The sequence below is a fragment of the Cydia splendana genome, chromosome 1, assembly GCF_910591565.1.
Source record: "Cydia splendana chromosome 1, ilCydSple1.2, whole genome shotgun sequence".
In the NCBI taxonomy this organism is placed as follows: domain Eukaryota; kingdom Metazoa; phylum Arthropoda; class Insecta; order Lepidoptera; family Tortricidae; genus Cydia; species Cydia splendana.
Window position 1 is genome coordinate 16,524,590 of NC_085960.1, and position 16,250 is coordinate 16,540,839.

At 38.9% G+C, this 16,250-nt stretch overlaps 1 protein-coding gene and 1 long non-coding RNA gene across 2 annotated transcripts in view; one reads left to right on the forward strand and one right to left on the reverse strand.

Annotated features, from left to right (window-relative positions):
- LOC134796542 (uncharacterized) overlaps window positions 1-16,250 on the forward strand; it is a 341,845-nt gene that overhangs the window by 130,123 nt on the left and 195,472 nt on the right. The window lies entirely within an intron of this gene.
- LOC134798119 (uncharacterized) lies at window positions 10,519-12,078 on the reverse strand. Its single transcript, XM_063770464.1, has 2 exons — window positions 11,904-12,078; window positions 10,519-11,513 (listed from the first exon to the last, which is right to left on the reverse strand). Exons 1-2 carry the CDS (start codon window positions 12,076-12,078, stop codon window positions 10,519-10,521), a joined length of 1,170 nt encoding a protein of 389 aa, XP_063626534.1.

Sequence of the window (16,250 nt, forward strand, 5' to 3'; positions counted from 1 at the left end):
TGTTACTTTTGTTAGGTAAGGTGTATTCGGGTAATACCGAATGTCGGAAAATTCCGAAATTCAGATGAAAATCACCCTTAATTCCATCACAATAAAAGTCTATTTTCGGAATTATCCGACAGTTTTCGACATTCGGAATTACCCGAGTAAACCTTATGTTTTTTTTTATAGAATAATAATTGTACACATTGAGACTATTTTCTTTACCCGAGACACTGTGGGTTACTTAGGCGGGGTATGAAATACCCAATTAAGTTTAATTGGTTAATGGTAATGATTGTAATGAAACATTCTCAAACACCTTTTTTCCCAAATTTACATAAAATTATATAGAATGAATTTTTAAATTAAAGTTTACTACTTACTAGTCAAATCAATTTCTTCAATAGTAAAGTAAGAAACATTATGACAAAAAGCAAACTCAATAACAACAAAATCCTTTATTTTACTAACAATTTTATGTTATAATAATTGTTATTGTGTGAGAAAATGAAATGCCTGACAATAAATACTAATTTTGTAGTAATCTTTGTATAAACAGCAATATACCTATTTATTTCATTGATGCGACCCGGACAATAATATGGCGAATAATAATGCTTAATTTGCCAATTGTTGTACTTAATTACAAGAAAAAATGCGTTCAAGTAAAAAACTGTAATATTAAAGTTGAAATTTATATTTCTCTTATTTGTACGACAAGCACCAAACAATGAATGCAACTTACCATGACGCGTCTGCTATGATAATCTATGTACGCAGTTGGTGCGTCCTTGTCATTCTCGCTGATAAGAACATAAACTTATCTCTTTCTGTCAGCCGGCGAAAATGGCGGCTGGGTTTATTTAATTCAAGATTAAACCGAAGAAAAACGGATTATTTCAACTTTTACTTACCAATGATATGTGACGCCGTCAATTTTTTTGCGCCTCCGCGGATAATTTGAGCATTTCAACATAACGCAGGACGCCATTTTGTTGCTTAATACACGTTATTTGTGGAAAAGTATTAATCGGTGTACACCTTCGCGCTTGCGTCAGGCAGACTGAGACAAACTCGTACACATGACACGAGGTGAGTGCTTCAATTTTGGAACTGTATAACACATCTTTGTATAAAAGACCATAGGTTATTGCTTATAGTTTCAATATATTGTGGAATGAGGGAAAGAGGACGCGCCATCGCCACCGTGATACCACGGATTCCAACACATTTTGTTCTGGTAGCGAAACACGAACGATATTGACACTATTCATATCAAATGATCGGTGAAGATAAATCAGGTGAGCAAGATTTGGTTATTCATTTCTTAACGTAAAATGTTCAGCTATGTAGTTGTTAGGTGTATAAATACGCATACGCTCTAGAACGGGTGGGTTGTCAATAAGATTTCTTAGTAGTAGACAGTAGTGTAAGGCAAGCGTTTACTTACGCCTTAGCTCGAGAGACTCTAACCCTACCATTCCCAGGACAAAGGATGACGGAAATAAGTATGGGTAGTATCCGTAATACCTTTTGTAAAGATGTCTAGCAAATTTACGTTGGACGCGCTCGATCATGATGTTATACTTTGCTTCCCGAGGGTCCCATGCGATGGAACTGTATTCAAGCTTGCTGCGAACATAAGCATTATAAAGGATTATAGCGATTTTTGGGTCACGAAATTCTGAGGTCGTTCTAATAATGAATCCTAAAATTTTGTAGGCACTTTTGCAGATATTTATAATGTGAGAGTGCATGTTTAGCTTAGTATCGAGTGTTAATCCTAGATCCTTTATTTCTGTTACTCGGTCAAGGGGAGTGTTAGTAAGAGTATATGCCTGGAGAATAGGATCTACAGAACGGCTAAAACTTATTACTTTGCACTTAGATTCATTTAGGTACAAGCGGTTTGTTTTACTCCAGCTGTCAACCATGTTGATTGTTTGTTGCAGAACCGTACAGTCAGATGCATTTACGACCGGTTGAATTATCTTAAGATCATCTGCATAAAATAGTGATTCCACGCCGATATATTATTTGGCAGATCATTGACCATGATTAAGAAAAGAGTAGGCCCCAGAGTGCTACCTTGACTAACCCCGGAACGAGTGTAATATCTTTCAGATTTGTAAGAGTTTAATTGGACATATTGTGTGCGATTCCTGAGGTAGTCAGAGAAGAAAACAAGAAGTTGAGGGGTGAAACCTAAGGCTGACAGTTTGCATAGGAGAGTATCGTTGTCAACTAAGTCGAAAGCTTTTTTAAAGTCGAAATAAACAACATCAACTTGTCATACAGTATCCATCCAGCGCAAAACGCTATCAAAGAAGCAGAAGTGGTTGGTTGTAGTGGATCGTGAAGCGCGAAATCCATGTTGACAATCAACTAATTTACGATTTATCTGATTAAGTAAGCAGTGGTTAAGAATGGTCTCAAACACTTTTCCAAACACGGACAATACAGCAATGGGCCTGAAGTTTGTGATATCGGAGGACTTGCTTATCTTAGGAATTGGGGTCACTCTCGAGACCTTCCATTGGGATGGATATACCAAAATCGATTTTAATCGATTAAGAATTCGGCATTGAAAATCGTAGGGTACAACACTATATCTTACTTTTGACAGACGAATGAGAAATCAACCTTGAACGCGTCTCGACAAGTTTGGATTGTTTTATTTTCGTTGCTGGTTTTCAATGCTTGCCAAGTCTGACGCGTCAAATTAAAGCCGCAATGGAAAAGTAGCATTAGACACAGAGTCGCCTGCTACTGTTTATATGAAATTAATACTGAGCATCAAAATAAATTGTTTTTAAATAATAACAGATACTTTAGGGCAAATAGTACTTACCGATGAAAGGAAATGTCTTGATTAATAGCTCCTACATTTTTGGTGGTGTTTGAACAGTTTATTATCGAGCAAGGGGCCATTTTGTTATCACATCCGAACGTCACACACGGAAAGCGGTCGAGAGCAGACTGAGCATCGCGGCGAGCAAAGACGATTTATAATCGTCTTTTCGGCACGCGAGGTACATACACTTTTTCCGTCTACTCGATATAGGTCTGTGGTAATGACTCGTAATGAGTATGTAACAAAAGTAGGTATACTCACTTCTTTGCGGTGCAGGAGTTCCGGGAGTAGTTTTCATTCTTTTATGATAGGAATATAGGTTGGTGAGGTGCTTTATCCGACGCCGGTGCCCCAGTCGTGGAAGTCTAGTCTTATGTATAACAGTTCGTATCGCATAAATTGCTTGCATCTTGATGAATGCGACATACAATCATGCAAACAACTTTTTTAAGTTTTTTAAACAAAAAGAACACCCAAATCACTAAATTACGATACAAAGTCTCATCGACGTTTGCACGAATTTGTAAAATGCTGTCTTGTCATAATCAGTAAATCGTTGTGAAAAAAAAGTGACCGCCATCTTGTATATTAGGGTTAATAAACAGATAAAGAAGGGTCCACGGCTCCATAACTTTCCGAGGATTTAATAAAGAGATGATCAACTGTTTAGCGATAAAATACGTTTATAAATCACGTTTTGTGACATCCGATTATCAGCAACTGATGATCAATGCTCTAACTGTTTATGAATACGGCTGTAAGTAAATAGCGACTCGCCCCGGCTTCGCACGGGTTACACAAAACCGTAACAAAAAATAAACCTAAAGCCCTTGCTACACGGTCGCCGACAAGCCTTCTAACCGTCTGACCTTGGTCTGTCCTTGGTCAGTTTAGGTCAAATTTTGTTGGCAACTGTCTACACGGTCCGGGACGGACCAAGGCCACTCGGTCTGAAGGCTTGTCGTCGACCGTGTAGCAGGGGCTTTAGAAGGCTTGTCGGCGACCGTGTAGCAAGGGCTTACTTCACGTAGCTTACTTGTGTGCGCACGTTCGTTCTTCAAGTAAATAATGAAAAATATAAAAATAAATCCATATTTCCCTTGGTCACGGCATCACGCGTGAACGGCTGGACCAATTTCGCTAATTCCTTTTGTCTTAAAGTTAGTCAAGCAGATCTTGTCAGTAGAAAAAGGCGGCAAATTTGAAAAAAGTAGGCGCGAAGGGACATCGTCTTATAGAAAATTTGAATTTCGCGCCTTTTTCTACTGACAAGCTTTGTTTGACTGTCTATATGTTACCCAACAAACAATTAGGCGACACTTAGCACTTATTTTATCACCTAAAGACATAGAACGGCTGTAGAATAGCAACATATTCTAAACTTACAGGCTCTGGTGATATCAAGGTCTTTAAGAGGTACCACAGTAGCCGTTTTGGCCGCTATAATGCATCTTAAGCAGCTAGTATTACAGCTCAAAGTGAATTCTACCACCTTAACATCTATATGAGTAATAAGCAGCTGCAATTTTCACTTATCAAGAATCAGAATCAGAATCAAGCATTTTATTCGTGATAAACTTAAAACTAAGATTACATACAAGAGTATAACTAAAAACTACAAATATTAACCCTTTATAAGGCAGAGACGATTTGGAAACCACTTAGTTAATAAACATTTACGGAGAAGAACATCCTCTTTTTTATTTAACTATAATGGTATTATATAGCGAATATATCAGGCTTTCTTTCCTCATTCATACTTTTTCGGTCAGTATTTAATTTTAGTGTAATTAATTAATCTATAGTATGTGGTCAATTTATGCACTATGCCTGTCAAGGGAAGCAAGCTATCGTCATTGTTTCCATTATACTATTAAAAATATACACGTCGCTGTATCTAATAATTTGAATTATAGCTCTTGCAATTCACGATGGCGAGTGGCGAGACTCTTATTGGTATGATGACAAGGTCTAAATCCACTCTCCATCGTGAATTGCAACGGGCCACAGGTTATAATTTTTTCAGTGATATTCGTATATTAATCCTACCCACTACAAGATACACAATAATGTTCGATTTACCGTATGTAGATATTGATTCAATAATATGAGACAGGCTGAACCTTATTCGTCTGTGATCGGTGAGGCCCGTGTCCTCTTCTATCACTCTCCACTCCCTTACCTTATCCAGCCACCGGTCAGAACACACCGTGACGTCCACGATGCTCGGGTACAGCCTGTTCCCTCTGTGGGTGTAGAAGGTGGGTGTTGGTTGACCCTTGGTTTAGAACATTCAAGCTGCACTCAGAGCACAGGTCGACGATGTCTGCCCCTCTGCCATCCTGGGTTCCACATCCCCACCAGTGGCTTGATGCGTTAACGTCCCCACCGAGTATCACTCCAGTTCCCCTTGAAGCATCCACTATATCCTTAACCTGGCTCAGGTATGGCTGTATCGGGCGATCCCCCTCAAAGTACACACTTATCATTACTACTGATAGTGAGCCATATGTGATTTTTACTGTTGCTATATTTTTTGTGACATGTTCTTGGTTGATCACTACGTCAAGCGTCGGGTCCAGGATTACCACCGCTGCCTTAACCGGTCCTTCCCCCTGGGCTCGTTGCACAACTCTATGTGTGGTTGTCACGTAACCCTTCGACCCCACGTATGGCTCTTGCAGCAGCAGCACGCCCACTCCCGTGGCTTCTGCTTCCCTCAGGCATTCTTTTGTGGCGGCGTAGCCTCTGCCTAGGTTCACCTGCATGACTATGATCGGCTTACTTCGTGTAGCCTGCTGTGCCGTGTTTTGTCCTGCCATGTCGCCCTCAGCAATATCTATTCATCAATTGAATTGATGAGATATCAATTAAACGCCAGTCTGTACAGAGCACCTTATGTTTGTTATGTCAATGTCAGTGAATAGGTGTATTGGAAACAGATCATCTGAAAACACAAGTGCACTAACAGGCTGAGTGCATATATTGACCACATGTTTTTCTTAATGATTTAGTTTTGTTTTGCCGTAGATGTGTTCCCCAGTGCATTACAAACATGGTAGTGTATTTAACTTTCACGTAGCATATCTGTAGAACTGGGGCCTTATAAAGGGTTAATAAAGTTGGTAAGCGTTAAAGTTTACCACGAAATGGGCTCGCCTCAGCATAATACTGACTCGAGAGCCAGCGCTGATCTTCCGGCGAGACCATTTGTGGGCCACGAACGCAGCCGTACGACACGGCCCTATCATAAGCTGAACGCAGCCTTTGCAGCAGCGACCGGCGCCATCTTGTCTACTGCCTATGGCAGTAGCTGAAACTTAAGGTTCTAAACAGGCGATAAAAAGTCTTTTATAGCTCCGTGTATCGCAATCGCTACTTAACTCTCTTGTATCACTTACAGTCGAAAAGAGAAGTTACGAGTCACTATTATAGATCATGTAGTCGCAGACGAGCGTTATTCAATACCTTAGTACATCTTATACTGTTAATAGAGTCTTACTTGCAACCTAAGCCTGAGATGACCGATGAATCAATAAGCAAAACAAAAACTATTAATTAGAACGTAAATACTTAATAAAAATCGATACTTTTACTCAATATTGGCTTAATGTTAGTATTGTTATATTTAAAACCGATTTCACGTATATTCTGCAATGTTTCGAAAATTAAATACTGTGGACCACAAGTAATAAATTATTATATTCAGATGCAAAGGATCAGAGGCCCTTTAAAATTTTGTTAGTAATACATATAGTTATTGACAGTGTAATTAATTTCGCCATCATAAATCCGCAGATAACGCCGGCATCAGTGAACTAAAATAACTAGTAGTTCGCCCCGAACTGAGAACTCGCAGTTAACCAAAAATTATTAGGGCGAGCGAAGCGAGCCCTATCACTATTCGACAAACTATGCATTCTTGTGGTACACTTTACGGAAAAACTATCGCACTGTTAGGTTTGAGATTTAACATAGTAATTTAAATGCATGTCTAGATGTGTTATCAAACATAAAAATATCATTTTATAAACATAAAAAATAAATAAAAGGGTCAATAATGTGTATTACTACTAGCGCCATCTGTTGGCCTAATGTTGGTTATTTATTTTCCTAACAGATGGCGTTAGTAGTAACAAGGTTAAAGGTTGTTCCGTTAAAAATGCGCTGGGTTTTTGGCTCAGTACATAGACCTAGTATTACATAGATGAGCTATACGCGTGCCTCCGTGAGGGACAAAACATACGCAAAGCGACAATATTAAAAACACGTTTTAACATTCCTGACAACAAACCAAAAACAATCTACGTAATTCGGTCGGGTTATTTGTTGCCCACCATAAACCATACTAAATTGTTGGTGGGGAACAAACAAAAAGTGAGACTATGACAAGGACAAGCAATAATACCGCTTTCTCTGCTACTCTTACTGAAATTTCCATAAGTGCATCTCGTTCGGTCGTTTGGCCCCTCCCCAGTGTCATCTCTAGTTATTGTACCTCTATGGCTCAGTATAATTAATGATTAAACGAACTTACCTGTAAGTGAAGTTCGATCATAATTATACGAAGGGTTTCGTCCGAAGATATTAGTAATTTAAGATTATAAGAACACATTGTAGTTACGCGAAAGTGTAACCACTCATCACTTGTTTAGGGGAAAAAAGGTAGCCAATACTGGCATCCCCTTTTTTTTTTTTTTTTTTTGTAACGGTTCCGCCGGCCTACCCAGGTCGCCCCTCTTCATTTAGTTTAGAGCTCAAATTATGATATTTCCTAGGGGCCTGGGCGGGCGGGATTGCATTACTAATATCTTCGGACGAAACCCTTCGTATAATTATGATCGAACTTCACTTACAGGTAAGTTCGTTTAATCATTAATTATACTCGTGTTTCGTCCTCGATATTAGTAATTTAAGATTATAAGAACACATTGTAGATGTTGAGAGCATGGAAGGAAATATCAGAATTGATAAACTTTAAGTTCATTCATACTGATTTATTACAATTATATATGTAAATAATAACATATTATCTTTTGATTTGTGTCCCTTACACTTAAATATACTGAGTTATCAATATTAAATCATACAACTGAAATACTTCAATAGGTGCTTCATTCATTATGACAAACATAAGGATCTAGCAAATGCCGTATTTTCATTGTTAACGTCCACGATAGTTCTGTTATAGAACCTGGCAAAAGTAGTGGAATTGCCACTCCATCCTGCAGCTTTTCTAATAGCGTCCAAACTTACACCCGCTTTGTAAGCAAAAGATGTAGAAGCATGTCTTGTACTATGCGATGAAAAGATGGAGATGTCAATTCCGTTATTTTTCAGAGTTGTCTTAATCCAACGACTAAGTGTTGGAGACTTAACGCAATTATGAGGCTTAATAAGTCCTATAAAAAGCAAGTCGGATTTACGCAAATCTTTAGTTCTGTTGATATAAGCAATCAATGTTCGAGCAGGACATATTTGAGGGCGCTCTTCGAAATAAGGTAAAAGGCATAGGCGGTCTAAGCTTAAAAACGCCCTTACAGAAACGTTTAATACGATCATCATCTGTTATTTGTCCTAATATAAGGGACAGAGCGGATCTGTGGCTGTTGATTGTGCCGTATTTTCCGCCTGAATTAAATATTTCTGTTAAGAATTCTATAATCATTGGCACTGAAGGACCGTATACATCAATTTGGTTCTTTAGACAAAAATCAAACCAGCGTTTAAAACAAACATCGTATTGCTTAATTGAGCTGTCCGATAACGATGCCAGCATGATATTCACCGCAGACTGTGGGACGCACCGCTGCAATAGCGACGTGCTGACAAAACCCCGGCAACCAGGGTAACGCTCGCCCGGATGTTCCGGTTGCTGGAATCAGATATTACTGCGTATTTAGAATTTATCTTTAATAATTTTGACACTAAAAGGCGCTTAAATAAGGGGTACCATGGTTGTGTAGGCCAATCGGGGACTACCATGATACCCTCTGCCTTTTCAGTAATGATTTTTCTCAGAGCTTTTAGTATTACAGACACTGGCGGGAATGCGTAAAAGAAAAATTCATCCCATTCTATGGTAAACGCGTCATATGCATATGCATCTGGGTCTCTGTTCCAAGAAACGTACCTGTCACATTTTTTATTAATGCGACTTGCAAAGAGATCAATACTGGGATACCCAAAATTTTTAATCAATATTTGGTAGCCCGCAAGGGAAAGTTCCCATTCCACATCCGGGTGAGAACGTCTAGATTCTTGGTCCGCAATAACGTTTTCTGATGATTTTATGTAAGACGCCACGACCATAATTTTACGAGCCTCACACCACTGCCACAGATCTTTAGTCACTTTTGTGAGATGGGGGTATTGGATACCTCCCATTCGATTTATATAAGATATAGCTGTAGTGTTGTCGACTCGTAAAAGTATTTGGCATCTGGAGCGATCTTTGGCAAATATTTTTAGGGCGAAAAATGCAGCCAGCAGTTCCAGTTGATTAATATGCAAGGTGCTTTCCTCTTGGGACCACCGGCCACTCGCCGTCTGGTCACCGCACGCTGCGCCCCACCCCGTCGTAGAAGCGTCAGAAAAGATTTCGATAGAAAATAGGTCATCTCGGATACGGTGGCTTGAATCGCGAATAGCATTAATCCACCAATCAAAATCTGAATGGAGAGAATCGGGTATAGACATGTACCTATCAAAATCTTCATGACCTCTCAAATTTAAGTATTTAACACGTTCCATTTGTTTCGTGTATAGCCAGCCGTATTCCACGGCTGGACAAGCAGATATTAATAGACCAATCAATTGCGCAAATCTTCTAATTTTGCAATGCTTTATGAGCTTAAAGGATTCTAACTCATATCTTATTCGATTTCTCTTTTCGACAGGCAATCTTACTTGCCATTTCTGGGAATCTATTATATAACTGAGGTATTTACAAGAAGTAGTTGGAATGCGATTACTCTTTTGTTCATTTATAATAAATCCCAGGGACTTTAACAGTGATTCTGTGGTTTGTAAGTTATTTATACATTCCCAATAAGATTCACCTATCAGGTAAAGGTCGTCAAGATAAATCGATGATATGAGCCCGCATGAGCGTAACAATTTTATCACAGGTTTCATCAATTTGGTAAATATGTACGGCGCACTGCATAGCCCGAATGGGAGTACATTAAATTGGTATAATTTTGAATCTAAAATGAACCTTAGATATTTTCTTGAGTCGGGATGAATTTTGATCAAAAAATATGCATCCTTTAAATCCAGTGTGGACATGAAACAGCCTTTAGAAACTAACTTTAAAGCTGTGCGTAAATCTTCAAGTTTAAAATGATCAGTTGAAATGAATTTATTTAACTCTTTTAAATTAAGAATGAATCTCATGCTCCCATTAGGTTTGGGAATTAAGAAAACCCTCGATACAAATTGATCAGAGGTAGGCTCACATTCTGAAATTGCTCCTATGGATAAAAGATCATTGATCGATTCGGTAAATTTACACCTTTCAGAATATGAGCCGCTCGAAACAGCTGGACTGTTGGTCTGATATACTGGCTGGTTAAATTGTATTTTATATCCATTTATCCAGGATAATACAGTTTGATCACCAGTAATCAGTGACCACTGCTTATGAAAATCAGCAAGTCTGCCAGCATAACGTACCGGGTCTAGCGCTGTCGATTGTGCTTGGCCCGATGCGACGATCTGTGCGACGAGCTCCCGTGGCCGTAGCGTCGATTGCTCGATGCTGCAGACTGATGTTTCTGTGTCGGACCCTTCGGCTGATTGCGAGCTGAGGGTCCCATCTTCCAGTTTAAATTTTTTGGAAACTTTGATGGTATATGCTTCGATTTCTGTTGATCCACCTTAATATCTGTACCTGATTTCGATACAGCTTTCGCTGTTTTTAAGGTCTCTGGCAAATCTTCACCAAACAGGTATCTATCTATCTTTGTATTCGCTAATTGATCTCTAAAATCCTTTTTTAGTGAATACAGCGTGAAGTTCCTGCGAGTTGACGATTCACCGTATTGTATATCGCATAGTAAGCGTGCAACATCCATCAGCTGTTTAGAAATATTGTTGCTCTTATCCTTTGACTTTAATTGTGACGTCAGCAAGCGGCCTACGCCTGTAATTGCTGCCGCGATCTGCTTTTGCCTCAGCTCAATAGCTTTATCCCTTTTTACGACAGCTTCAGTTGATGCTGCTTTTATCTCAGCATTTAGCTGCGGAGCGGCAATCTTCATGCAATTGGAAGGTACTAAATATTTATCTAGTAGCTCTTGTCTTGATTGTTTTTCTAAGCCAGATGTGGCTATGTGTTCAAATCTGCTAGCCACTTCTTTGTTAATATCTTCGCCATATTCTTGACTCAGCGATGGATCGGTTCCCAATATTTCCAATATCTCGGCCTGACAGATATCATCATCTTCAATTTCAATGGGTTCCACAGTCATATTTGCAGGTGGCAGATTGGCATACACAGGCATCGCATGTGATGGACCCGCGATCGGCTCGATTGTGTGTGATGGGTTAGCGATTGGCTCGGTTTCATGTGATGGACCGGCAATCGGCTCGACTTCGCTGCAGCGGCCGGCAACCTGCGCTGGGGGTGGCGGCGGCGGCGCGTCGTCGCAAGCCCGCGCGGTTGCATCTCGGTCTGGAAACATGATATTCGACCCATGACTAATCAAGTAGCAAATGGATGCATTACAACTTGCGCACTAACAAAAGCGAAGCATGTGGCGAAACAGTCCCACAGACTGATCTGAGTACATGCCTCTTTACAATGCGGCGGAATGGTCCTATAGACCCCCTGGATGCATTATTTTTGGGCGGCAAAATAGCTTAAACCCTGTGGCGAAACAGTCCCTAAGACTGATCTGGTTACAAGGGTTTTTGTTTTAATGCGGCGGAATAGTCCTATAGACTACCCTGAATGCAATGTAATGCGACGAAATAGTCCTATAGACTACTCTGATTGCATTATATTTGATAAAATTACCAAGTTTATTTTTGTAAAAATAAGTGGGTAGTTTTAAGTACTAACCATTTTGGTAATCCGGATTTATCGACGCGGCCTCCGACGACGATGAACTTGACGACGAACATGTGGAGCACGACGAGGACGAGAAAGAACGTCGGTTACGTTTAAGATCTTTTTTGAGTTTCTTTAGGCGTTTCGCCAACAACTCGAGTTCCTCCTCGTTCTTTCTCTTCGGCATGTCGAAACACGAACTCTTGATACAAGTGGAGTGGTTCAGCACTAAAAAGCGAATGAAGAGGGGCGACCTGGGTAGGCCGGCGGAACCGTTACAAAAAAAAAAAAAAAGGGGATGCCAGTATTGGCTACCTTTTTTCCCCTAAACAAGTGATGAGTGGTTACACTTTCGCGTAACTACAATGTGTTCTTATAATCTTAAATTACTAATATCGAGGACGAAACACGAGTATAATTGGGTAATTGACTACTAGTCAAATGAGTTTCTTTTTTCGAACTGTCAAAACGATTTGCTACTAAGGAATTTACATGAAACACTAGCATGTGACGTCACAATCAAATTACCTACTCTTTATAGTTTTATACGGGATTTAAAATAGAAATGTGACTAAAAATAACTGATAAGTATCTACGTTTATTAATCTTCTGGTGCTTTATTTCATGCATGGTGTAAAATAATTTATTTTAAATACAGTCTAATACCCTATTAGTAATAATAATTAATTATGAGTGAATACGTGACTATTTTTTATTGAATCTATAATCGTTTTTACTACTATGGCGGTTAAAATCACACGTGAGTGCTTTCGATATTGCGGCAATAATGCATGCAGTTGGCAGTAATATCGCAGTCGGCAGCAGTAATGCAGCGCGATATTATTATGTATTTCCTTACTGTTTCAAATGCCAAAAGCGATTTCGCTGCCAGGGTTTTTGACATTTGAGGCAATAATGTAGTCGGCAGTAATATTGCAGTCAGCAGCAGTATTGGAGCGCGCAAATGTCGAAATCGATATCGCTGCCAGGATTTTTGATATTTGCGGTAGTAATGCAGTCGGCAGTAATACTGCAGTTGGCAGCAGTATTGCAGGGCGATAGTACTGCCTTACTGTTTCAAATGCCAAAATCGATGTCGCTGCCAGGGTTTTTGACATTTGCGGTAGTAATACAGTCGGTACACTCGGCAGTAGTATTGCAGCGCGCAAATGTCGAAATCGATATCGCTGCCAGGAGTTTTTAATTAATATTATTTACATTTGCAGTAATATAGTCGGCAGTAATATCGCAGTCAGCAGCAGTATTGCAGTGCGATATTACTGTCTTACTGTTTTAAATGTTAAAATGGATGTCGCTTTCCACTCTGGACGACCGGCTAAAGCAAGACAGAGGCAGAGGGCCCTTTTTATCCATACCGGGTGGTAGAACTTCTCACTTCCCAGGAGCAGTGGGAATGTTTCTTCCCAACAGCTCTCCATAAACTGCCCTGCGTTGACTGATTGTACTGGTCTATCAGCAGGCGATGGGGTCGTCACATCGCTACGCCCATATTCATGTCTACCCATCAAGAACCTATAGGTGCTCCGGACATTTGTAAGGCGTGCGCGGAGTTTAAGCCAACACGTGGGGCCCTTTTGACATTTTAATGAGATGTAGTACTCGTAGTAGTAGTAGTAAAACACTTATTGTACAAAAAGAAACATAAAACATGAAAACACACACAAATTTTTATAGTACAAAGGCGAATGTATCTCTTTCAGGGATCTCTTCCAGTTAACCTTTGAGCAATTGAAGAGAAAGCTCCTCTCTTTCTTTCAGAACGGTAGACATAAAAGCTGTACTAAACTGCATTAAAATATGAGATGTTTTGGATACATCGAGATATAGATGGTTCCCTTATAATAGATTACGTAATGTATTGAAATGTAGGAAACAAGAATATATTCGTACGAGGAATTTAATGTAAGTAGGTACCTATTGATATAATATAATACAAACAGTCTGAAAATGATTTGGGGTATTAAATATATTCAGAAGCCCTTCTTCTTCTTCTCGTGTCGATGGTTTCCTATTTCATATTAAGCGGGACCAGAAGGTAGCGACGGACAGAAGCCCTTATTTATATCACATCATATCATTTTTAGGGTTCAGTACTTACCTCAAAAGGAAAAAACGGAACCCTTATAGGATCACTTTGTTGTCCGTCCGTCTGTCTACTAAGACCTTTTATCTCGGGAACGCGTGGATCTATCGAGTTGAAATTAAAGCATAAGGTCTTAAAAGCTGTGAAAAATTCAAACTTCTAAGTTATCGGAAAAAAAGATACTTGTCCGGTTTTCTAAGATGAATCTCTTATTAAACTACCTTAGTAATTATAACTATATAGGTAGAAAAACTCCGCGAGCCCTTACAAAGCTCTGCTTTTTGCTAGTATATAATATAGCGATTGATTTTGTTGCACCTATTTAGGTACTCGTATAGTGCGAGTGCGACATAAAATAATAGAAAATAAATGAGGGCGCCACTTTCTACGTAACTGTCACATTTTTGACGTAAAATGCTTACACATGGCAACAATTTAGTATGGACATTTTTGAGTTCCATTTTATTTAATTTCTACTATTTTATATCGCACTATGGGCGGCAATGGATCAAAGATCGCGTGGATTTATTGCAAGGTCTGTGGAGCCCTTAACTGATAGATTTGAGCAAAGAGTAGTATTTATAATATAGTTGGTCAAAGCAGGCCTTGTCAGTAGAAAAAGGCGGCAAATTTTAAAAATGTAGGCGCGAAGGTATATAATCTCACAGAAAATATGAATTTCGCACCTTTTTCTACTGACAAGATTTGCTTGACCATCTATATATAGGAGAGAGAGAGCCCTCTCGTAGAACTTTTTTGCATCAATTTTGAAGCGCCATCTGTAATTCTTAGCCAGAAACATCAACGTCAATATTAGGGGAGAAGGGGCATAAATAGCGTCTAAGTATGTTACAAACGTAAAAAACTTCGACTTTGAAGAAAGGCTTCAGGATATTTATTAATACACGAAAACAGGTTAGGTACTTTTAACTTGACTGTTGATGTAAATAAAGTACCTATCATACACAGCTGTAATAAATAACACACAATTAGACCAGGAAACACAATTACACGCAGCAGGTTGTGAATCTACCCGCCATGATTTTTTCTGAATTTTTTGATAATAAAGTTCTCAGCTACTGTGATGGCGTATGAAAACTTTTGTCTCTTTTAACATTGTAAAACCGAAATTTATTATCTGAATTATGTCGTAGTACAGGCAATAAATACGGTGTTAAGTATAATATTTTGATTTTTATTTGGCAAAGTTGTTTTTTTGTCACAATCGCCTCCATGGCAACGATGGCCATAAATAGTCTAGGTATTCTATCAGATGTTTTTTTTTGTTTGTCCTCATGTTCTGGATACAAGACTTTTAAGACATTCTACCGAAATAAATTGAAGCCATTCTTATTAAAAAAAATAAGTTCAGCGTTAAGTAACATAGATGGCGCTATTTTTTCGAATAAAGGGCTTTGTATACGACTGCCCCTCCCCTGGATTTAAGTCACCACTTTAATTAAAATATGTATCTGTGCTAAGCCGAAATATTTCCTGTCAAATGTCAAATACTTATGTTTATTTTATTATATTTTTATCTTGCTAATTATTTAACATGGTAAATTTAAAAACGATATTATAAAAGTGTAAACCAAGCGCTTTAATTTGATACTAAACTCGACCATGTTTCTTGCAAATAAAATGACCAGAATAGTAAGACCTATCACAAACAGCTTTTTGGCCTTCTAAGCTCTTCTAGCTCAATAACCCCTTGATCGGGCCTGCTCATAATTTAATGACTAAAATATACTGCCCGTGACTACACGTTTACCCAATTTCATTTAAATTAGAACAAATTTACTTAAGTTATTGAGTATGAAACTATCTTCTGACAGTTCAGCTTAAAAACATCGAAATACCGGGACGTGCCGCTAGCCAGCCGCGTGTTCAAAGTCGAATGTAAGAACCTCGCTTCGCTTCGCTCGCTCGTTCGATTATTTGCTTTTATTTATCCGCCATTACATTTCACTTCAAGCTGTCACAGTGCAAAAGCTTGCGAATAATAATACAAAATGGATACATTGCAACCAAAACAGATAGGGCTAAGGAAAAAATGCGCAATTACCTTCCTGAGTGTTACAAATATTGACTTTGAATGCTAATATACCATCTAAAGCTCAAAGTAATATCTATATGGCCCTTATGTAGAACTCTTTTAACCCTTATATTTAGCGCCTAATGTTAGTTGGGTAGGAACGTTCGATTTATCTGCACAGTCGGACTACACAGATTAATCGCTACGATTTATATTTACG

What these genes read in the sequence shown, in the direction of transcription:
- LOC134798119 (XM_063770464.1), bottom strand. Translation starts at nt 12,078, where the DNA reads ATGCCGAAGAGAAAGAACGAGGAGGAACTCGAGTTGTTGGCGAAACGC. An exon ending in AAATCCGGATTACCAAAATG is followed by an intron (nt 11,514 to 11,903) that starts GTTAGTACTTAA and finishes TCATGTTTCCAG; the next exon opens with ACCGAGATGCAACCGCGCGG.